Source organism: Trifolium pratense, linkage group LG5 (assembly GCF_020283565.1).
Source record: "Trifolium pratense cultivar HEN17-A07 linkage group LG5, ARS_RC_1.1, whole genome shotgun sequence".
NCBI classification, from domain to species: Eukaryota; Viridiplantae; Streptophyta; class Magnoliopsida; order Fabales; family Fabaceae; genus Trifolium; species Trifolium pratense.
This window is the reverse complement of record NC_060063.1, coordinates 52325997-52349299: the sequence shown is the minus strand read 5'-3', so window position 1 is coordinate 52349299 and position 23303 is coordinate 52325997. Positions and strand designations below refer to the sequence as shown.

Genomic DNA, 23303 nt, shown 5'->3' with positions numbered 1-23303 from the left:
CCACCTGCTTCACAACACTCTCCCTGAACCACCCGCCCCCGGACCACCTACGCCATCCCGGATTTTAAGTAGATACAATTTCATTCATAAAAAAATAAAATTTATTAGAGATTTTTTTTTTTGGGGTCAAGTAACCTAGTGACTGGAATTTCTACCCTTAAGGTGGATAAGTGGAATGATCGAGTTCGAACCTTGGGCCTCCTGCACATATAATGCAACGTCCCTGACAATTGAGCTAAGTTCACGGGACCAATTTAAAGATTTAAATTAGGTGTATATATTCGATAGAGATTCGGTCAAGGACCGATATATTTTAGGTTTATTTTTATGAAGGCTAAATTTATTTATTTATATTATTGTGACTATCAAAATAGTTTTTAATTAAAATATTTTTGTTTATTTTTGTGAAGACTAAGAATTATATTCTTACTGTGAGATATCAAAATAAATTTCAGTTTTCTTTTATGAGGGTTAGAATGAATTAGTCTAAGATCCTTGCTTTTGCTTTCTGTATACTGAGAAAATTCGATGATCGAGAGGAAAGAACACACTTTATATACAAAATTCGATGGTTAAGAAAAGAGCCGAAGAACACACATTATATACTTTATAAATTATGTGGCGAAAATTAATTATCCTTAAACTAATAACTCTCGAATTTTTTTTTATACATGGACGAAATAGGAAATTCATCATAAACTCACAAACATACAGGTGTTAGAGCCAAGGCTTGAACCCCGTCATTATATTCGACATAACAATTTTGATATTTATTTGTCAGATGTGCTATGACATGTGGATTGAATAACTCACATTTCTTTCATTCTATGGCTGATGTTGCTTACTTGCTTTTGATAAGACAGTAAACCTCTCCCGCCATTAAAATGCGATCCTATTGCCACATAAAATGTTAGTATTACCACCACCAAACATCACGTGTCAAACACCATGTCTTCCCCCATGCAACCTCCTCCACCGCCGCCACCTTCTCACCACAACCGCATTCACCATCTCCTTCAACTTCAACCTCTCTCTGAAAACCTCATTTCCCATTTCAGACCCTTTAGCCAGCGCCCGTGGACTGTTCATCATGCCACCACCAAACCTCACCAACAGGTACTATCTGGTAAGGTCTGGTGAATCAGAGTTTGAGAGCATGGGTGTGATAAACACTAACCCTGTTGCTAAAACTTCTGTGGATAATGGTTTATCTGATAGAGGAAAGAAACAAGCTATTAGAGCAGCTTTTGATTTGAAAGAAATGGGTGCTTGTGATAATAATTGTTGGATTTGGCCTGCTATTACTCAGAGAGCTTATCAAACTGCTGAGATTATTGCTTCTGTTAATTCAATTACTCGAAGGTTGTTTTTTGTTTTTGTTTTTGTTGTTGTTCTTGTTAATGTTGATGATGTGTTTTTTTGTTTGTTTTGATTTGTGAGATTGTATATTTCTTTGATTTCAGTTATATAGTTCCAGAATACAGCTTTCTTGATGCCAGGGGATTAGGTGCTTATGAAGGAAAAACATTAGAATCTGTTTCAGAAGTACTATTCTTCTTCCATATGCTCTTTTCTTTATTTCAGCTATGTTTTATTTATGATGGCATTGGCTTCTTCTAGGTGTAGAATTATCTCATATAGTCTATACTCTATGCTAGGCCGATTGTTGAAATTTATTCGATAGTCTAACAATAGTTGTTGTCGCTTCTCATAAGTAGAATCTTATGGTATTACTCGTCTTTTTTACTAAGACGGCGATTCAATTGGTCCTGGTTTGATAAAAACTGAATTTTAATGTCTTGACTTGAAACTCAACTTTAAATTTGTTTTCTCTTGTTTTTGTTGAATAAACACTGATTGAAGCATGGTATTACTCGTTTCGATGACTATGACGTGGATGACCATGAACTTCTACTTAAAAATGGCAATATATTAATGTAAGAATTTTGCACTCTTGCATATATTTGTATTTCATTACAATACAATTGCAACTACAATATCACTTATTGTTGTCGGGATCCGGATCCTCTTAATATGTCTATTGTCAATCTCTTTCAACAAAAACTCAAACCTTGGATTAATCTGACACTGGCAGACCAAAAGCTCAAAAGATGAAAGTACACATACTTCTTAATTGATGTGCACAGAAGATCTGAATGGTGCGATGGAACCGGCAGGTGGTCGGTCATGGAGGCGGCTTAGCATTGCCACGACGGCAGTTTGAAAACTCACATCTGCACCGATCAATGATGGATTTTTTAGGGTGTTGCTGTTTGAGCCTGATAGGGTTTGTCTGTGAAGGAAAAACCTGAGATTCGGAGGCAAAAGTGAAACTTGGCCCAAGAAAAAGGTTGTTAGAGTGAAACTATTCATCAATCTTGCAATTGAATTTGATATTAAGTGTGTGATTTGGTGACCTTTGAATGGTAGTTGATCCGAAAAGAAAGATTGAATTGCTGTTTATTGTTGAGAGAAATTGACAAAAGAAAGATTGAGAGGTTCCATTTCCATTGTAAGTAGAATTGTTGCAATTAATGAGGTTAAAAATGTGTGTTTGTAATGGTGGTGCAGATATATACATCAGATAGTATATCACCAAAAATCAAACCTCCTCCTATTGATGACGGAACTCCAAATGAGAGTGTTGCAGATGTATTTGTTCGTGTGACCCAACTCATGTCAATACTTGAAACTCAGTACTTTGGTGACACGGTGGTTATAGTTTCGCCAGATTCTGATAACTTATCAATCCTTCAGGCTGGTTTGGTTGGACTAGACTTGCGAAGGTAACTAACTAGGCTGGTTTTCTTTCTATATATACCATTTTTCGTTTCTGTAATTCATTACTGTCTCTTCAATTTCAGGCATAGGGATCTGTCTTTCGCACCTGGTGAAGTTCGCTATGTTGATACCAATGACATTCCTACTTACAAGCAACCTCCATCTGCTGTCTATAAATGTACCATCCTACCAAATTGTAATTAGCTGTTTATTTCATTTAACTTATTATAGCAGAAAAATGAATATATACTGATGAATATATTGCTCAAGTTGTTTACATTTATGTCATTTTCTCAAATTATTATTGGTATCGACGTGTCAGTGTCCGTGTCTGTATCCGTGCTTCAGGAATGATTCAGTATGTTTGTTTTCACTTGAAATTTCACCTAGCGTACGTCCACTTTGAAGCAACAATTTGAAGCTTCTCAATATTCACAATGAACAGTGGAAGAGCAAAATGGGAGTAACAAATTTTGTGACAGAACTTGCCTTTTGCAGAACCATTGATGTGTTTTTATGATGAGATACAATTTTGGTTGAGCTTAAATTCATCATTTGCTTATAGTTATTGTGTAGTTGTAGTGTATTTTGGAATCCATTTACACCATGTAGCTCAAACTTGATCCCTCCTACTAGTTGGAGAAACGATTCTAGACTCCATGGTCATGGAAGTTGCAATTTATTGCAAGCTATTCACCATAATTTGTCATCCCACTCCAACTAAAATTGTACTAAGATATAGTAAATTTTTTACTATAATTAATGGTAGAAATATATTTTAAAACAAGAGAAAGGTTGGGATCACATTCTTTAATTCATTCTTTTTAAACACTTTAGTAATATTTTACACCGGCTCACGCTTTAAAAGATTTTGGTAGAGCTTATAAAAAAATAAAAAAAAATTTTGGTAGAACACAACACAACTAAATAATTAAGTTATTTTTTCACAAGAATAAAATACAATTTTAAAAGGGTAAAAATTACTAAGACCAGCTGGTTGTTCGTCCCTTTTACAATACAACAAAGGCATACAAATAAAAATACCATATAAAGTGATTTATTATTAGGTCAGATTTGATCTTGAAATAAAATGATATTACAGTGAACAGAAAAATTAAAAAAAACTCATACCAAAAGTAGTCGAAAGGTACTCCCTCCATTACCGTATAAGTCGTTTTAACTGTGTTACATAAATTAAAAAATATAATTAATGTTGTATAAAAAAGAAAAATTATGAGTTAACTTACGTAATTGTCCTATATTAATGATGTAGAAAAGATAAACGGAAGAATTGAACAAAAGAAGAGAGAAAGTAATACTAAATAGTTAAGGATATATCATTGGTAATATATACTCCACCCGTCCTAAAATAATTGTCACTTTAGCAACAAAATTTTGTCTTAAAATAATTGTCATTCTCACTTTTCAATTAATATTTTCCAATTTTACCCAGGTATATGTATTACCTATAACTAATAGGGGTATACCGTAAAAATAACTCGGTGAGTCGCAAGTGCGTGTGTAACACGCATAAACAGAAAAGAAAACAGTAAAAGAGAAGTCAATCATCTCTCTCTCTCGTACTTTCATTTCCTTCTTCGCTTTTTCTATTACTACTGTTCTTCCTTTTATTACTTTCATTCATTCACTCTACTTTTATCTTTCTTCCTCTTTTCATAAACCTGAATCAATTCTGTTACACTCCGATTCACCTGAATGCATTTTCTCCTCAACCACGATCCTTCTTTCCTCTTAGTCTAGGGTTTCTCTCAAATCAATTTCCATGGCTATCAGAGGCATCGATTTCAAGTGGTTAGTTAGTTAGTTAGTTAGTTAGTTACTCTTCTCTCTCTCTCTCTCTCTGATTCCAATACTATTATTATTTCCCTCTCTTAATCTCAATTTTGATCTCTCTCCTTTCAGGTACGATGGATTTTTCCTTTCCATGCTCGCCACTAGTGTGTATCCTTTTTCAATACCCCTAATTTTTCTATCATTTTGCATTTTCAATTGCCACATACTATACTATACTATGCTTTGTATTCTTGACACTTCAATTTCTAGAGTTATTGTTGCAATCAATTGGAAGCGTTATCATTCTTGTACATACCCATTGCACATTTGGATTGTGGTAAACTCATTTTTACTTTTTAAGATCGTATCGTTTAGGATTTTTATATTTTCCGTTATTTATTCCTTTCATGTTGTTTGTTCAGGTGGACTATACTGCTGTCTTTGTTTTCCGCCTCTTGATGTTTGTCGATAATGGCTTTGCTGCAGGAATGGGTTTGTAAGCCCTTCCATCCCATTCACTTTTTATATATTTCGCTGCTTGCTTTTCTTCATATTTATGATTATTTGGAATGATGGCAAGTGACATGGCTTAAGGTTAAAAGTTAAAATAGCACTAGGGAAGAAAAATACAAGTTAATGGAGATAAATGGACTATAGTCTAGCTGGCAGCTGGCTTATGATTTTATAAGAGATCATTTTCATATATGAATTCTGGAAAGTGAATTTTCTATCGGTACATTTTACGTAATTTCTCTCACCTGTTCAGCATTCATATGTAAAACCATTTTTGGTCATTTTGCTTTCGGATGAATTTGATTTCATGATAAGCTCAACTAAATTGGTTCTGAATTTATTGTGTTGCATCATAGAAACCAAGTCAAATGATGTTTTAATTTCTCGATTCCCGGTACTAATTCATCTGCATGTTGTTTTTTCTTCCCTTCTTATATGCTTCTAGAGATTTTGGGTGGCAGCAGAGATATGCTCGTTTCTGTGGAAGAGTAGTTGTCCTTTCAATCCTTGCATTGCTTCTTTATCCATTTCTTTGGTCCTGGACTATAGTTGGTACCATGTGGTTCAGCAGTGCCAAGAGCTGTGTATGTTTTTCATTTAAATTCAATCTTAGTTCTAACTCTTGTTAAAAAGTTTATGATGCATAATGCAAATAATCATCTGCAGTTGCCTGAAGAGGGACAGAAATGGGGATTCCTTATCTGGTTACTTTTTAGCTACTGTGGACTTCTTTGCATTGCTTGCATGTCAGTGGGGAAGGTTAGTGGTGGTACTCTATTAACTATTAGATATTTCTTTGAATTATTACCATGTCACAATCACTTTTCACTCCATTTGCTGTGCTGTTCTTGTTCTGAACAGCTTATAAACATAGAATATCTGCAAAACAATATCATTCATCTTCATTATTTCATATCTAGATTGTTGCAGTAATCATTTTGGCTTGTTTAACCCCTTGCAGTGGTTGACTCGACGACAAGCACACTTAGTGCGTGCTCAACAGGGTATCCCTGTGTCTGAATATGGGGTAAGTTTGACATTATTGCAATATATTTATCAGTTTTAATTACATATGTCGTGGAAACTCTTATCTTTTTAAAGTGGGTATTTCTAAATAATGTTCTTAATAACTTGGAGAAAAAAAATTCGGAATTGTCCCTCCTCCTTGTTGTTTGACAGAAACCAGAATTTAGATCAATGAAACTGTGAATTTATTGACTCATAATGGAGCTTCACAGCTTTTACAATGGTGGAAAAACAGAATGTAAACCAGAGCTAGGCTCCTAAACCAGAAAGTATTAGAATATTTCTCCTAACAGTTTTCTAACAACTTTTTGAATACCTCTCAACTTCCCCTCCCTCTCTCGTATAACAGGAGGTTCCCTAAAATTCAGGGGATATCCCAACTAACTTCTATTCTCTCAGTTTCTACAACCTTCTAGAACCGGTGCTTGTGTATATTTGGGCCCAATGATTGGGTCATCCATCACACATACTGGAGCTTAGTGTGCTACCATTGTTCCCTTATAAAGGAAAGGGCAGGGAGTAGGACAGTATCTGAAGTTCCATCTTGAATCCGTAATTGGTGCAGTCAATCATTTGTTAACTTGGGAATAAACCTGTAATCCGAGGACATGTTATTGAATCTTGCTTATCAGCTGGTGCCATCCTATCTGATAAGTGATAATACACTATTAGAGTACAAGTCTATGTTTCTCTGTTTTAGTTTTTGGCTTGTTTTGATTTTCGTAACCATGCCATAGTTTCCATTTTATGAAGTTAAACTGATCTAGCAATTGGGTACCCACAGCAAATTGTCATGTTGGAAACTGCTTCATAATGTGATAGATTATCGTGTTTTATAAAAAAATTCCTGATTATATATTGATTTTTATTTTCTTTCCCCGTCAGTTTTATGGCTGGTTCTCTGTTAGTTCTTATATAACAATGTTCTAGGATACACTGTTACTGGGACACAGTCCCCTGTATGTCATGTGTGGTTGTAAGATTCTCCACGCCTTCCCTTAATCTTTATTTTTTCACCTCTTGAAAAAAATAACTGTTGAATCAGATTTCTAGATAGTTACAGAGAAACTATTGTTTCGAAGCTCATACCATTGGATTCTTTCTAGAAGCAACACAATCAATCTATTGTTTTCTCTTATTTCAAAGATTGTACATATGGGGTTGATTGAATCTTTGAAGCATAATCTGTGATCATATTCTTTGCAATCTAAATGTATATTATTTCTGTTTGATTATTCACACTGCAACTATTAGACGGTGATAGTCGCTATTTTCGTTTTGTTAGATTTTGGTCGATATGATCCGCGTGCCTGATTGGGCATTTGAAGCTGCGGGTCAAGAAACAAGGGGCATGGGCCAAGATGCTGCTGCATATCAACCAGGACTTTACCTAACACCAGCTCAGGTAGTTTTAGTTAATGTTTCCAGACCTGTTGACTTCATATTAGAACTCATGCAAAGCAGCAGATAATGCTTTTCATGTGTGTTTTGAGGCAATGTGTTGGCTATCCTTATACCATATATTTATCTCATTCAAATTCCTTTTGTATATTTATATTTAATTCCGGTGCTGATAATAAGGTTTCTTTTCTCGGTTGGATGCAGAGAGAAGCAGTCGAAGCTTTAATTCAGGAACTACCTAAGTTCATGTTAAAAGCTGTTCCTACTGATTGCAGTGAGTGCCCCATCTGCTTAGAAGAGTTCCGTGTTGGGAATGAGGTATACTTATTTTAAATCTAATTAAAGGTCTAGAACAGGTCATACTATGTGCTGTTTGCTATCTGCTATCTGTCACGAATATCGAGGCCTAACTCATCCTTACAAAACCGGCTTGTAAGGTGAAGATTGCCTCCTCTTTATAAACTCTTCTCAAGAGTCCTATCTATCCGATGTGGGACTAAATCCCACCGAGTGTTAGCCGCTAACACACCCCCTCACGCTTCAGCCCGGCCCAATGGGCCTGAAGCGTGAACGATGTCGGAAGCCCAACGATAGACCCGATAGGCTCTGATACCATGTCACGAATATCGAGACCTAACTCATCCTTACAAAACCGGCTTGTAAGGTGAGGATTGCCTCCTCTTTATAAACTCTTCTCAAGAGTCCTGTCTATCCGATGTGGGACTAAATCCCACCGAGTGTTAGCCGCTAACACTATCTGATACTGAACTCGCTCTCTGTCTAACCTTGATTACTTTTTAGTTGAGATGCAATCTGTATCTTAGAGTGATTTAAAAATAGTCTTACTGTAATGCAGGTTCGTGGCTTGCCTTGTGCGCACAATTTTCATGTTGAATGCATTGACGAGTGGCTTAGACTGAATGTGAAATGTCCTCGGTGCCGTTGCTCGGTGTTTCCAAATCTCGATCTTAGTGCCCTATCCAATCTCCGTCCTGATTCTGAACGATCTTCTGCCAGTGTTATGACAACAACTAGATATGTGAGAGGGCAACCTTCTAGTCAAAGTTACATGTTAAGGTTACAGGGACTTCTTCGTCCAGTGCGTGCTGAAATTGCAGGGCCAGTTGATGACACAGATAATGCTTTGCAAAATGCCGAGAACGGTGTTGTACCTATTGTGACACACAATGCACCAAACAGAGTCCAGGTCTCTTCTGTGGAATGCATGCCTGTCAGTCATTCCTCTCCACAAAGTTAGATTACGTTGTGAACTTCCCTTATATTTCTAACTCATTCTAGAGGTGAAAGAATGCATATCAACATCTGGGCTGTATAAAAATGGTTCACATTCTAACATGATGTTTTTACGTTGATCCATGAAGAAATGGGTCAGTTTCTTTGTCTGGGGCATCCATCTTGGAATCAAGGTATACCTTTTTGCTTGACTAACCTAGATTAGAACTGCAGATGTGTAATTGTCTTTTATGTTTGATGAAGTGTAAAAAGAGTTCAAAATTCTAATCATATATTTTTTTTTTTGTTACCATATGTTTTACTTTTGCCTGTTTCATTTTATTGGGTGTAATATTATTTTCTTGGAAGATGGTGATATAGGCGGAGATTTGACTTTGACCAATGGACATCACATTCAAAAAATAATTTTTACTGTGTAAAAAAGTTCAGTAGTTGGAAACTTTGTTGAGTACCTTGCATATCATGTTATCAATATCCACAACATTAATTTGATAACAGGAGACTTTGATTTCTTTAATTTAGTTATCTTTTAGTAATAATAATGAGAAGTATTTGAAATTTATTATATTTTTGAATTTCAAAATACACTTTTGAGAAACTGTTTCAAAAACTTTCCTAAGATTAACAAGATAATAATAATCTGATTCGAAAAAGTTCAGTTTTTTGTGGTACATGTGATTTTGGGTTTCGTAGATTTAGTTAAACTTGATCGAAAACAATTAATCACACAAATTCGTTTATTTTTTCTTCTTCAATTTACAGATCAAATTAAGTTTTTTAGTTCCCCTTCTAAATGATGATTCTGCAGAAGAGAGCTTACCTTTTTTCTTGGTGAATAAAGAGTGTACCTCTATGGATATACTCAATACTTTTTTTTTGAAGAGGTGCTCAAAGTATCCACCATTGGAGATTGAAAAAACATTAATAAAAATTCCATTAATACTCTTGCAACTTAAATAGTAACTGGTAATTCTTTTCGACCTTCAACTTATTCAATTTGAGCACTTGCAAGTTGCAACATGTGTTAATTGAATCTAATTCTAAAATGAAAGTAGAGAATATGATTCACGATAGGTATACAAATATTTATTATCTACAACATGTATTTGCAAACATCCTTTTACATATTCAACAATCCTATTATGAACATTAAATTACATGATATTGACTGCGATGGAATAAATTTATAGATGTTACTTGCACATCGAGGTCATTCTACTTCTTTAAATTAATAAACCTAGAACTTTTTTTTTTTTTTTTTTCATTTGTAGTGATTTTCCTAGTGTGAGTGTGACTTCCATCAGTTTGGATAGTTAATGCCTTTTTATTTTTAGAGAAAAAAAAAGTAAAACTCTTTAATTTGTGAAAACTTTAAAGAATTAAAAGAAAAAAATGATAAAAATTAACTCATAATAATTTTATAAGTAAAAGATAAATGTAGTTTTTAAAACAGAATTAAAAAATTGTTACGATTTAGCAGTTGAAAAAATCAAATATTGGCGGCAAACGACGGTAGAGAAATGGCGACGACAACAAACGAAAGCAAAGGATGGGAAAGAATTAACAAAGGGTGATGAACATAGGATGATGCACAAAATTAACAGAGGATGATGAACAGAGGATGATGGCCAACTACGGTAGAACAACGGCGACGAACACAAGAACATCATGTATGAATGAATCTGAAGAGTGAAGTGAGATTGATACTGACAAGCTTTACCAATGACTCCAAAGAGAGAAATTTTGGAAGAAACCGCAATTGCAACAATGGCAGCAATAAGAGGAAACAACAACCCAAAATTTCCTAATTTCGGTTAACATAAAACGAAAAAGTTTGTGTTCCAGTTTTTTCGATTCGTAAAAACCGAAATTTTGTGTTCCAATTTTTTCGAATTTTGAAGGGCAAAATGGGGTTTTAGGGGGTATAAAAGAAAGCCCGGAGGTCGAAAGAGAAATTATCTAAAAATATTTAAAAAGGGGCCTGTTATAATGGGGCTTAGTAGGGGGCCTAATAAATGGGCCCCTAGTTTAGGGCCTTATTGACACCTCTAGAAATGTACGGTGATGATATGCCAAGTTGATGGAGGTCATCCTCACCGTACATTTCATTTTTTATAGCTAATAAAGCATACAACATTTTATATGATTGCAATGATATTTCAACAGCTAAATATGGAGATTATTGGCGATATATAAGGAGCATCTCAGTTCTACATCTTCCAAGTGCTAAAAGAGTACAATCTCTTCGTTCTGTGAGAGAGGAATAAATTTGGTTTAATGATGGGGAAAATAGCTTCGCACCTTTAGAGCTAAAAAATCTCCATACTTCGGACAGAGAGTGATTTCTAACTCTAGCACTCTTTTTGTGTGCGGGGGGAAGGAGTAGGAGGTGGAATCATTAGTTAAGATATCCACGCACAATAAATCCGATTAATATTATTTTTAACGGTAAAAAAAAGACCCTTTATGAGAAAATAAATAATATCTTATTTACATCTTTTCAAAGATTCCAACCTGTCAATCAAACTGCTCGTAAACCGAGCTGGACATCCTTAGCAAAAATATAGGAATTACCAAATTGCAAACCATGATCTTCAACAACATTGGCTAAAGGAATCTATGTGACGATTCAGATCCTTTTGATGGTGAGGTTGCTTATCCTTATGTCAATAATGTTCTTTAGAATTTGAGCAAAGAGCAACTTGAGGTTGAAATCTTCTGGTTGAAATATAGGACTTTATGTTTGTTCATTTGATGCCTATGGCTCTGAACTTGTTCAATTAAAGCGAAAATTTGGACGCTGGGATGATGTGGACAATGCGAACAATCCTTCAGATACCGAGCTCTTTGAATATGTAGAGGGAGTGAAGTTGACCGGTGATTTTATTGTTCCTGCTGGCGAGGTTAATGCATTATGAATTTCTTGATCCTTGTCATATCACATAACTTTATTATGTTTATCATTCATAGGAAAACTTAGACTTGCTATTTTGTATTCAGGTGGCATTCCGGGCTAAAATTGGGAAAGCCGGTCCAAATATATCGTTTCTCAAAATGCTGGGAGTGGTAATTGTACTCTACATTTGGATGTTTCACTTTGTGTGCGCGCGCGCGTGCACACATTCTTTGTTACATTTTGTTAGATAGTTTTACTTCTACCAACTTGCAAGAGCTTGTAATTATTCTCCCTAGCTTTTCAATCCTTTTCATGAATTCAAAATTCTTATGTCCTTTTTGTCCATACTCTTTTCTATCTTGATTCTTTTTTATACTCATTTCACTAACTATTAAAATTGTGTTACATTCTTTCCTTTGCAAAGACAATAAATAATAGTAAAAGTTATATTCTTCTTATACTCCACAAGAGAAAAGAATAAAGAATGTTTATATTAATAATAATATCAATTAACATGCCAACAAAATAAGAATATTTATATGATTATGGTACTCAAAGATAAGTTTGTGAGAAAGATGCTTTTTCATGGTTATTGTAGGTTGATTCCTGTATAAACCTATCTTTGCTTTTGGTAGTGGGAGGGACACAAAAGGTGTATGTGTTGTGAGAGGTAGGAAGTGAGAGCTTCATCCTTTTGCAGGTTGCTTCCCATAGTTGATTTGTGTTAATAAGTTAATGTCATTGTAACGCATTGGAGGAACCTTTGAAATTGACGTTTTGGTTGAAGTCTGATGGAATTTTTGCCTTTTTTTACACTAAAGTTTGCCCACACATGAAAGAAATCTATTACTTTTCTCCATTGTAAAAGTTTTTGGACCCACTTGGAGTTCATGCAATTATTTTGTTATCGAAAGTGTTGGTTAGAAGTCATACATCGAATGAAAAATTAAATGTTGAATAACATTGTGTGGGACTCATATATCTAACGCATATGTGTCGCTATTCAAAAAAAAAAAAAACTAATGGATGTGTCAAATTTCACTTATATATACTTGTTTAAAGTTTAGTGTGATGATTTCCCGAGCTCCCCTTGTGAATCAACATAGATAAAAGTGTCTGAGATAACTAAAGTTTGGTCTAGTCATTGATTATTTTAATTTAAGACCAAACTCTTATTCTCCTGATCGATTAAACTTTAATCGAAACTTATTAAACACTTGAATTCAATCATTAAGTTTCTCTTATCTTATGTATTCAACTAACAAATTGTTGCAGTGAGAGGATAAACTACATATCAAGCTAAATATAAAGTTGTCATTATTGATTTCCCCATTATTATTAAGAAGTGTTAAAGATCGTTTTCAAGAACTTGTGTGAAGGAATTATTTTGGGACAGTTGTGTGAAGAACTTGTGAGTAAGATTATTCTAAAATATAAAAGCAACTAGCTGGTCTCATTTGAGTTACAAACAAAGAGTAGATAATCAAATTTTTTGACTTCAAACAAATCACATATAGCACACAAGGAAAGCCTCCACAAAGGGAGGATAAAAGCATTTTAAATAAATGAGTGAACACTATATAGAGCTCCAGAGTTTGTACAATAAAACATTTATTCACTGGAAAATAGTAAGTAAATAATCAAATTTAGTATTTAAATAGAGTCAGGATCCGTTGACACCAACTAGTTTGACACCAAATGTTACACCTCTCAATAACGTTTTAACCGATATAAATTTTATAAAATCCACCGTTGGATTGAAAGTTTACATCATATAGATCATTTGTGTAAAATTTCAGACAAATCCAAAATCATTTGATATGCTATTGAGACACATAAAGATTAACGGCATTTAAAAAAATACAAAAACCGTTAATTTTAATGTATCTCAATAACATATCAAATGATTTTGGATTTATTTGAAATTTTACACAAATGATCTATATGATGTAAACTTTCAATCCAACGGTGGATTTTATAAAATTTATATCGGTTAAAACGTTATTGAGAGGTGTAACATTTGATGTCAAACTAGTTGGTGTCAACGGATCCTGACTCATTTAAATAATAGACCATTTTCTAGCCATCTTTTCTTCTTCGGAATACTTCATCCGTCCCAAAACTTTGTTCTTTTTAGAATTTGACAAGTGGATTAAGAAATAATAAAAATTAATAAGTTAAGTATTTTTTTTTTTTTTGCTTTCACCACCGGTTTAATCGGTTCGAGGGTCAGTTCTGACTTCAAGTTGCGGGGATCGGAGGTTAAGTCATTTTTATTATTACTTTATTAAGAAAGAGAAAATCAATTTAACGAATATTTTAATTTTTGTAAGAGTATAAATGGTAAAGTATCATTAATTGTATCTTGATTTCTTAACCGGACCAAAATTCAGAAAGTTGAATGTGTTAAATTTGTTGACAATGAGTATTATTTTTACAATTTTATTCTTGAAGAAAAATACTCATAAGTTAATTTATTTTAGAGTATTTTTGTAAAAAATAATGTACTTTTTTTTTTACAGGAAAAAAAAGTACAATAATTAAGGGTATTTTTTTTTTACAGGAAAAAAAGTACAATAATTAAGGGTATATTGATAAAAATACTGTATTTTTAAAGGAGATAAAAAAAATTCAAAAATAATAATTTAACTCTATTTTCAGTGTGAAGCAGAGTCAACTTTTTCTCCTTGCACTCCAAGGATCAAAAAGTCATCACACAATCTTTCTGTTATTACACGTGTCAATATCTAATTGGTGTTCCTCTTAAAAAATCAGAAGAATAAGATCTTAAACAGAAAGAACAAAACCCACGTGTCATGGTCCTACACTGAAAACCACGAAGCTCAAAAACCCTTATTCTGTGTAATTTTCGTTTTCACTTTTTTTAAACTTTTCCACCACCCAAACACACTCTTCTTCTTTATTCCTCTTTTTTTTCATTCCCTTTAAAATTCGTCAAATCCAAATCAAATTAACTTATTCTTCTTTTTTTCTACCAAAACAAACAATGAACAATCCACCCACGAGGAACTCCGATTCCTCGTCTCACTTCGATTCTCCTCACTCTCCTCTCCGATTCCGATCCTCTCCACTCTCCGACGGCGGCGATCCTTTCCACTCCACCGAAAACTCGCCGGAAACTGACCACCGAGATAACTCCAGAGCAATCATAATCATCGAGCCTTCAATACAACACTCTCAAGTATCAGTCCCCGTACCGGATTCCGAGCACCGGAACCCGCCGGTGAATGAACAACCGGCGGTGGTGGTTAACAGAACCATAAGAAATGATCCTCCACTTACCGCAACGAATATGGGAGCGTCAGCCACCGGAGCAGGTCGTGTAGACGGAGGCGGTAGGGGAAGACCAAGGACAACGGCGGTGACGCCGGCGTGGTCGAAAAGTGATGTGATGACAGGAAAGGTTGCGTTAGGGTTCCGATTAAGCGAAGTGGTGCTTTGTCTGATTTCGTTTTCTGTTATGGCTGCGGATAAGACTCAAGGTTGGAGTGGTGATTCCTTTGATCGCTACAAAGAATACAGGTTTTCTTTTCTTTAATTTTTCTCAATTTTTTTTTTTTAAATTTCTCAATTTATTTCTACATGCTAGTAGTATATTAATTTTCCATATTTTGCTTTTCAATGCTTCATTGTTTGGTTATGGCTCTGTTTGGTAAAAAATAGCTTATAGCTCGTGAGCTAACTTATAGCGGATAACTTATAAGCTAGATTTTAGCTTATAGCAAATAAAACTAGCAGATTGAGTTTCTAGTGTTTGGTAAAATTAGCTGTGGAACTAGCTTATAGTATGAAATGACATGAAAAAATATATGTTTAATTAATTAATATTTAAATTTTTCCAAGTAAGATGATAGGGGTAAAATTGGAAGAAAAAATGATAAGCTATAAGCTCATAAGCTACTTCAAACAGCGTTTGAAAAATAAGCTATAAGCTAGTAAAATAAGTTATAAGCTCTTTTTTAAAAACTGTTACCAAACAGAGTTTTGAACTTATAAGGTAAAAGCTATAAACTAGCTTATTGGCCTTCCCAAACAGACTCATAGATTCGTGAGTACGGTATATCACTTATTCAATAAACTTAACCAAATGAATTTTTGCTAATAAAAGTAAGTAACATCTTAATAATGAATTTCCTTTTTTCAGTTATTTGGGTCAGCAGTCAGCACATTATCAATTGTTAATTTCATTGAAATGTGTTTAATTGAGTTTATTGTGATTAATATGGTCTTTATTGTGTACTAAAATGAATTAATGGCGTTTTTATTATGGGGTTGTAGGTATTGTTTGTCAATGACGGTTATTGGGTTTGTATATGCGGGGTTTCAAGCGGGTGAACTGGCTTATCAACTTATCAGGGGAAAACACATAATCAATCACCACCTGCGTTTTCATTTTGATTTCCTCATGGATCAGGCAAGTTACTTTTTTTATTGGTAATATGATCCACTCCAGAATTCACTTACATTATTGTAGTTATGCCTTGTTTAGATAAGTGCTTCTGTTGTAACCAAGAAAAATAAGTGCTTCTGTATAAGCTATTTCGACAACAAAATATAAAGTCCAATTATTTTCTTATAAGCTATTTACGTAAGTTATCCCGAAGAACTTATGAAAACATTATGAAATCAAGGCTTTAGCTTCAACATAAGTTTAAATTGTTTCCACAAGCTATTTCGAAGAATCTCACATATACTTACGTTAGTAAATAAGATCAAATAAATCAATCCATTTTGGCCTCAAGCCCTCAAAAACTTTCTCGCGTCTTGACATTTTATTTCTGTGATAAATATTGATGGGCAGGTTCTGGCATATCTTCTGATATCATCAGCATCATCAGCAGCCACAAGGGTTGATGACTGGCAATCAAATTGGGGGAAAGATGAATTCACAGAGATGGCTAGTGCTTCTGTTGCATTAGCCTTTCTTGCTTTTATCGCCTTTGCTATTAGCTCACTTATCTCCGGTTACAATCTCTGTAATCGCTACCCTTAGCAATACTTTAACCTTATACTACTATTTATATCTGTTTATATTTTTTCTGTATTTTTTTCTTTCTTACTGCTGATGAGAAATGCATTCAAAATAACAGAGTCCCATGAATTTTTACCTGTATAGACTATAGACAGACTTTTGTACACATACCTTGCAAGATGTTGGAAGTATGATGATGAAGATTTTTGTCCTGATTTAGAATACAATTTAATTTTTTTATTTGGACTTTCTTTGTATGAGTATCATCTTACAAATGCTGCAAAATCTACCTATCTCTCTTGGTCCATTCCAATAGAAACCAAGGGATAAAGCAAACATGAAGTAAAATCATTGCTAAGTGAAAAGGTGCTAAGAAACAAATGGGTTAAGAATTAGGTTAGGAGTTAACTGATTTGAATGCAATTATTGATGTCCTATATAAGAGCATAAAAAACATGCTTTACCAAAGCAATAATTGATAGCATCATCATTAACCTTTCTTTCAACTTTTAGTGATTGCTCAAATAACACTAAACTAATGCCCCATTACAATAAAAACAATAATTTCCAACAAATCATACCATACCGGAACATGCCGGCCGCGTTGAGCTTGGTTCCGAGATTATAGTCTACTTCCTTAATCCCAACATCAGCGGTTTCCTCCATTCCATTTACTCAAATAGAACATGTGCAACATATACCCAAACAAACCTGTCAAGCCTTTGAATACAACCGATTCAATACAGTACAGACACAATAGGATTTGAACTGGTTATGCTTTTTTACTTTATGTAAATGGACACAACACTTAAGTATGAAGGAATAAGTGAAGTGGAATAATGTTTGAGTATGAATGTCATGGTGGGCTCTTACAGCATGTGAAAAAAGAGATATAGTCTATACCTTCATGTCAACCAAAAGCATCCTCATATAATAGAAAATTTCATTTTTTTTTTTTTTTGAAAAAGCAAAAGGACTTTATAATAACTGAGAACTCCAAGTACAAGGAGTACTTAGAGCTTGAGAACAACAACAGTTCAAATGATTAAAATACAAAAGTTCAAATGATTAAAATACAAAAGCCTGAGATAAATTCTAGGGTAAATATTGTTATATCCCCTGCAAAATAGACGAGTTTTGCGTTACCCCCTGCAAAATATTTTTTTGAGATTACCTCCTGCAATGTCAAGATTCTTTGTGTTACCCCCCTGGCTCAACAAGTAGGCATATGACATGGAAGAATCTTGATGTGGCATGACACGTGGAAATTAATTTATTTTTTATTTATTTTTAATTGCCAACTCATTAATTAATGTGGGTTTTTAATTAAAAAAATGAAAAAAAAACTTAAAAGTTGTTATATTTTTATGAACTTACTTAAAAGAAAGTTTTGTTATTTTTTTTGACTAAAAGTTGTTATTATATATATAAAAAAATTCTTATATATATAATAACTAATAATAGAGAAACAAAAAAAAACGAAGATGAAAAAAAAACTAATAATAATAATAGTAACCAAAAAACTAATAATAATAATAATAATAATAACTAATAATAATAGAGTGACCAAAAAAAAAAACTGCAATCACATAGTAACGCAAGAACAATCGCTTTGCCCTAACCCCCAAATTGAAATTGAAAACGAAGAACAATCGCTGCATATGAACGGAACGAAAACGAAGATGAAACCGACGAACAATCGCTTTACCTCCTCACGGACTCAGTTTTGTTCTTCTTCGTCTTCACAGTTTCGTTCTTCTTCTTCGTCGTTTCTTTCTTCGAGTTATTATTAGTTATTATTATTAGTTTTTTGGTTACTATTATTATTATTAGTTTTTTTTTTCATCTTCGTTTTTTTTTTTGTTACTCTATTATTAGTTATTATATATATATAAGAATTTTTTTATATATATAATAACAACTTTTAGTCAAAAACAAAAAAAAAACAAAAACTTTTTTTTTAAGTAAGTTCATAAAAATATAACTTTTAAGTTTTTTTAATTAAAAACCCACATTAATTAATGAGTTGACAATTAAAAATAAATAAAAAATAAATTAATTTCCACGTGTCATGCCACGTCAAGATTCTTCCATGTTATATGCCCACTTGTTGAACTAGGGGTAACGCAAAGAATCTTACCATTGCAGGGGGTAATCTCAAAAAAAAATTTGCAGGAGGTAACGCAAAACTTGCCTATTTTGCAGGAGGTATAACACTATTTATCCTAAATTCTATATCAGTAAAGCTAACTCAAGAAGACTTTGCAATCATACAAAAGTAATAGCCTAAGAACTCCACTTAATGCAGGTCCTTCACTCCCTGAAGCAATTTAAGATGTCTTGCCACTGTCACCAATGACGCTTGGGCACGAGAAGCACATCAGGCTTCAGACACGAGCCAAATGGACAGGGCCGATTGAGATACTACGAAAGCGCAACAAGGGCCAGAAAATTGCTCTGACGACACCTAGACCGAACTAATTAGAAAATTTAAATATTCTCAAAGCTCTATCAAAATCCCATGATTTGTTCGGATTGACTGGTCTAGTAGCATATAAAGTTTGATCAGAAGTTTGAAACTCGTAATCTTCTCCAACACTCTAACTCAAAACCACTCTAAACATATCCTTTTTTCACAAAGCTTGTGCTTCAATACACTATCTTATCATTCATTGACTCTATTGACACTATTTTAGTTGAAAGTAAAGACAGTGTAACTCTAAAATCATTGATTTTAGATAGCGTATTTGTATTTTATCTACAATAAACTATAGGATGGATTGTTCCGGTAGTCCATTTAACTTTAATTTTTTTTTTTTTTTTTTTTTAAGTTTTCTCTAAATCATATGCACTACTTGATGGAATATTCTGGTTGTGTTTGAAATTGAAAATAATAACCTACTAGATTAGCCCATCCGATAAAAAAGGATGGAATTAGTTGTTATATTCATACCTACTAGATTCGGTCAATCCGGACAAATCTCATCCAGACTGAATTAGATAAAGGGTAAATTTGCTTATCAAAAAAATAAAAATAAAGGGTAAATTTGAAAATTTGAGGGTTTTAAATATATTCATTAAAATTTGTAACAAAAAAAAAATATTCATTAAAAATATAATGTAAGATGTTTGTTTTTAAAAACATTAAATTAAGATTTTATCTCAACGGTTTGCTCCCCCTTCCAAATAGGGTGGGGTTCCTAAAATGGAATGTTTGGGGGTTTCTAACCTTGGATGTTTTCTCTTCGGACCCCCGATGTATCTTTTATACCCCAAATATTCCAATTTTGTCATTGATAAAAACTTCGGTTTGCATAAACCGAAGTTTTTTCTAGTTCAAATTCAGAAAAATTTCGGTTAACAGAAACCGAATTTTTTTTCAAGGCAAAAAAAATTTGATTCATAAAAACCGAAGTTTTTATTGAAGGACAAAAAAATAAAATCCATAGGAGAAAAAAAACCGTGGAGGGTCTAAAGAGAAAACATCCTATCTATATGTGCATACTTTGATGTACAACTTGGTCCTTTTTTTTTTCCTTCCCCATTTTTCGTTGATCTTAAATTAGATTGTCTTAAGGGCTTTTAGAATGAAAGAAAAAGGCTATATTGACAACCCCCACCCCACATTTCCCTTGAGTTGAAGGAGCTTCTTTCCTCTATGTTCTACACCCCACCCCTTCCACGACACCACACACATTTGTATTTTCTTACAAATTTATCCCATATTTGGAAGTACACAAAGAACACGTCATTGAGACATTTATTGAAATATCAAATTATCTAACATTATTGTAAAATTTCATAGACATATCACTGTTATAATAGGTTTCAATTCTTTGTAAACACGATTAAAAAAAGTATAGCAACTTAACAAGAGATTGTATAATGTATTCTATACATAGCTCTGTTTGTTATAGATTTTTTCAAAATAAATTTTTGTAGTGTTACACAATTTTTAAGAAATTTTTTATAAAAGTTTCAAATGAAAATTTGGTTTGAATAGTTATTCTTAAAATGTTATTTTAGGTATTTGATCATTTTATTGAAACTTTTTTGGGATATCAAAATTTCGAAAAAGTCACTTAATTTTGAAGCTATTTCAAATACATTTTCATAAAAATCATTTTTGAAATACAATTTTTTCAAAAAATTGTGATTTTGACTATATTTTGATCTCCAATAATGTATGTTTATGTAATATGATGTCAAAATTAAAGTTTCAATTTAGAAAAAACAAATATAAAAAAACTTGTAATATTTTGAAAAACGGTTTTAGAAAATCTATTTTCAAAAATACAAAGAAAAAATCCATTTTTTTAAAGCTGAAACAAACAGACCCATAATCTCGCTACCAAACCGCATCCCTCCCGGTTCTATATATAAGAAAAATTTTGTTTTTTAGGTTCATTGTGAAATGGATATATCTAAACTATAATATAGTATAAATACATTCATATGACAATAAATCTAAAAAGTCAAATTTTTCTTATATATAGGGCCGGAGACGTATTATTGATCTTTGTATTTGTGTACCAATTAATCTTTGTTAGGTCACGTGGCCTGTCAACCAATATTACCAGATAGTACATAGATTATTATATACTATGTACCTTCTGCGGCATATGTGTTGTCACCTAACTTAATATACGATAAGTATAGCAATTTGCTTAAGAGAATATTATGGAGAAGCTAGAACAAAATCAACGACATCAATTACTAGTTTGTCCATCACGTATGCATTTTAATAACTCAAAATAGATTATTGTTTGGTAAAGACTTATTGCCGACAACACGTTATTATTCTGCATAATAATTGTGAGAATTGCCTAATTTCACCTATTAGGGCATTGGATTCATGATAGAAATTTTTCTAATTTTCTTTTGTTGTGTCTTAAAAATTTTAAGTTTTCTTCAGTTTGAAGATTTGCATCTTGCATCTCACGCGGGACGGATGGCACCACACGCGGGGTGCATGGAATGTTGAGTTTTGACGAATTTCATGATTTTGGCTACTACCTCATGCGCGGGCACGTATGTCACCTTCGGCGTATGTGGGGAGCGTATGGGCATGCACGGGGAGCGTGGAACAACACTAGTATAAACCTGCACTTTTCTAAAAGATTTTTTGAATTTGGAGGCTAGGGTTTGGAAAATAATTAGATAGGCAAAAAATGAGGGAATCATTGAGTGTTCAAGATCTAATTATAATATGATATGATATAGAGAGTTTTTTGGGTTAGTTCTAAGGTTGAAAACACATTACAAACACCTTGCGAGTGAGATTCGATGTTCATCTTTGTTCTTCTGAGGTTGGGTAGAAATTAAGGATTTTGTTTTTGGACTAATTTCTTGTAACTCATTTGAGATTTCATTGTAAACATTGATTATAGTTAGTGGAGAGCTGCTCTCTCTCAAACGTATGTCATTTTTACATCGAACTGGATAATCAATTTCTTGGTATTTTTACAAAACTTCTACTCTGGTAAATATCTAATCTTGTAAGAAAATGATTCGTTGTGTTGGTTGTAATGATAAAATAAATTCCATTTCCTAAAACATTTTTATTACAATTAGTTAGGTATGTTGAGATGCAATTAATAATTCTATATTTTCATGCTTCATTGATGATAATACAAAAGAGACAATATAAGACAAATAAATATATTTGCTTAAAGGTATATCTCTATTTTATTTTATTTTTTTAACAAAAGCTATATCTCAATTGTTAATGTCGAAATTGTTAAGTTGAATATTTCATATGTAATTATTTGAGTTTAAACTTAAATTAAATATTACAAATGTGACATTATATAAGACGAATCAAAGAAGTAAATATTAATTACAATGAGATGGGGATAGGTTCCATTGGTTCACCCGTGTTGCTACGTATAGATCACACTCCACATATTCTCCAATTTGGGTCCGATCCGTTTTGCCATATCTAATCTTACCTGATTAGAATGGTTCTGTCCCGGTGAAACATCGTGTTCGTACAATTGTTTGCGAAGGGGGTTGTACCTGCAAGACTTTTTGACTTTTAAGTAAATAGTTGGTGAAGTGGGAGTTTTAGAGTTAATCAAAAAGATATTGAGCCCTTTGCATAAAAGGGGTATATAGGCCCCCGACATTATAAACCAATTATATCGGCCATTACAGAAGGTTGTCTTTTGTGGCCGTTGGACAGGAACACGTGGTATTGGATCAATATGTTCATTGAATTGAACTAGCAATATTAAACCTTGGCCCAGTACATATTATAGATAGCCAACCCACGAGATAGATAGGAATTCAAGTAACTAATTAAGACGTGTGAAGTGCTAACCTTGCTGGTTATGAAGGAAGCATATCAGCTATCAAGGGGTACCCTTAACCGGCCATGCACACATGACGGATCACATGATCCTATGAGGGCATTTCCTCTCTATTTCGCAATTATATTGAAATGATATATGGAACAATAATATTTAGTACACAATTTAGTACTCTTACCTAGTAAATCGTTTTTTTTATCAAAATGGAAAAAGACAAAAAGAAAACAAAATTACGATCTCACACAAACAACTTCAAGACATTGACAAGAAATAGTGTAAAGTTTGAAATAGAAATTAAACAAGACGAAAACTTTCTCAGAAGAGACATTATATT

At 33.3% G+C, this 23303-nt stretch overlaps 3 protein-coding genes across 4 annotated transcripts; all 3 read left to right on the top strand.

The window, feature by feature from the left end:
- The first annotated feature begins 797 nt into the window (after positions 1-797).
- On the top strand, positions 798-3079 carry LOC123887016. Its single transcript, XM_045936288.1, has 4 exons — positions 798-1362; positions 1464-1545; positions 2572-2786; positions 2865-3079. Exons 1-4 carry the CDS (start codon positions 908-910, stop codon positions 2983-2985), a joined length of 873 nt encoding a protein of 290 aa, XP_045792244.1. The 5' UTR covers positions 798-907; the 3' UTR covers positions 2986-3079.
- Positions 3080-4277: 1198 nt separating this feature from the next.
- On the top strand, positions 4278-9286 carry LOC123885548 (E3 ubiquitin-protein ligase SIS3). Of its 2 annotated transcripts, XM_045934829.1 has the most exons (10): positions 4341-4593; positions 4705-4743; positions 4846-4912; positions 4998-5071; positions 5534-5672; positions 5755-5847; positions 6050-6115; positions 7400-7519; positions 7720-7833; positions 8372-9286. In XM_045934829.1, exons 1-10 carry the CDS (start codon positions 4565-4567, stop codon positions 8771-8773), a joined length of 1143 nt encoding a protein of 380 aa, XP_045790785.1. In that variant the 5' UTR covers positions 4341-4564; the 3' UTR covers positions 8774-9286. The 2 variants fall into 2 exon arrangements, with proteins under 2 accessions (XP_045790783.1, XP_045790785.1); XM_045934827.1 differs by having other exon boundaries at positions 4278-4593; positions 4705-4912.
- A 5256-nt stretch (positions 9287-14542) lies between these two features.
- On the top strand, positions 14543-16904 carry LOC123885869 (CASP-like protein 4A3). The gene is made up of 3 exons (XM_045935209.1): positions 14543-15208; positions 15965-16100; positions 16488-16904. Exons 1-3 carry the CDS (start codon positions 14673-14675, stop codon positions 16677-16679), a joined length of 864 nt encoding a protein of 287 aa, XP_045791165.1. The 5' UTR covers positions 14543-14672; the 3' UTR covers positions 16680-16904.
- Positions 16905-23303: the final 6399 nt, after the last annotated feature.

Bases quoted from the DNA above. Each gene is read 5' to 3' on its own strand.
- LOC123885869 (XM_045935209.1), top strand. From the start codon at position 14,673: ATGAACAATCCACCCACGAGGAACTCCGATTCCTCGTCTCACTTCGAT. The intron at 15,209-15,964 runs GTTTTCTTTTCT...ATGGGGTTGTAG, and splicing joins GATCGCTACAAAGAATACAG to GTATTGTTTGTCAATGACGG. The intron at 16,101-16,487 runs GCAAGTTACTTT...ATTGATGGGCAG, and splicing joins TTGATTTCCTCATGGATCAG to GTTCTGGCATATCTTCTGAT.
- LOC123885548 (XM_045934827.1), top strand. From the start codon at position 4,565: ATGGCTATCAGAGGCATCGATTTCAAGTG. The intron at 4,594-4,704 runs GTTAGTTAGTTA...CTCTCCTTTCAG, and splicing joins AGAGGCATCGATTTCAAGTG to GTACGATGGATTTTTCCTTT. The intron at 5,673-5,754 runs GTATGTTTTTCA...AATCATCTGCAG, and splicing joins TCAGCAGTGCCAAGAGCTGT to TTGCCTGAAGAGGGACAGAA.
- LOC123887016 (XM_045936288.1), top strand. From the start codon at position 908: ATGTTAGTATTACCACCACCAAACATCACGTGTCAAACACCATGTCTT. The intron at 1,363-1,463 runs GTTGTTTTTTGT...CTTTGATTTCAG, and splicing joins GTTAATTCAATTACTCGAAG to TTATATAGTTCCAGAATACA. The intron at 1,546-2,571 runs GTACTATTCTTC...ATGGTGGTGCAG, and splicing joins CATTAGAATCTGTTTCAGAA to ATATATACATCAGATAGTAT.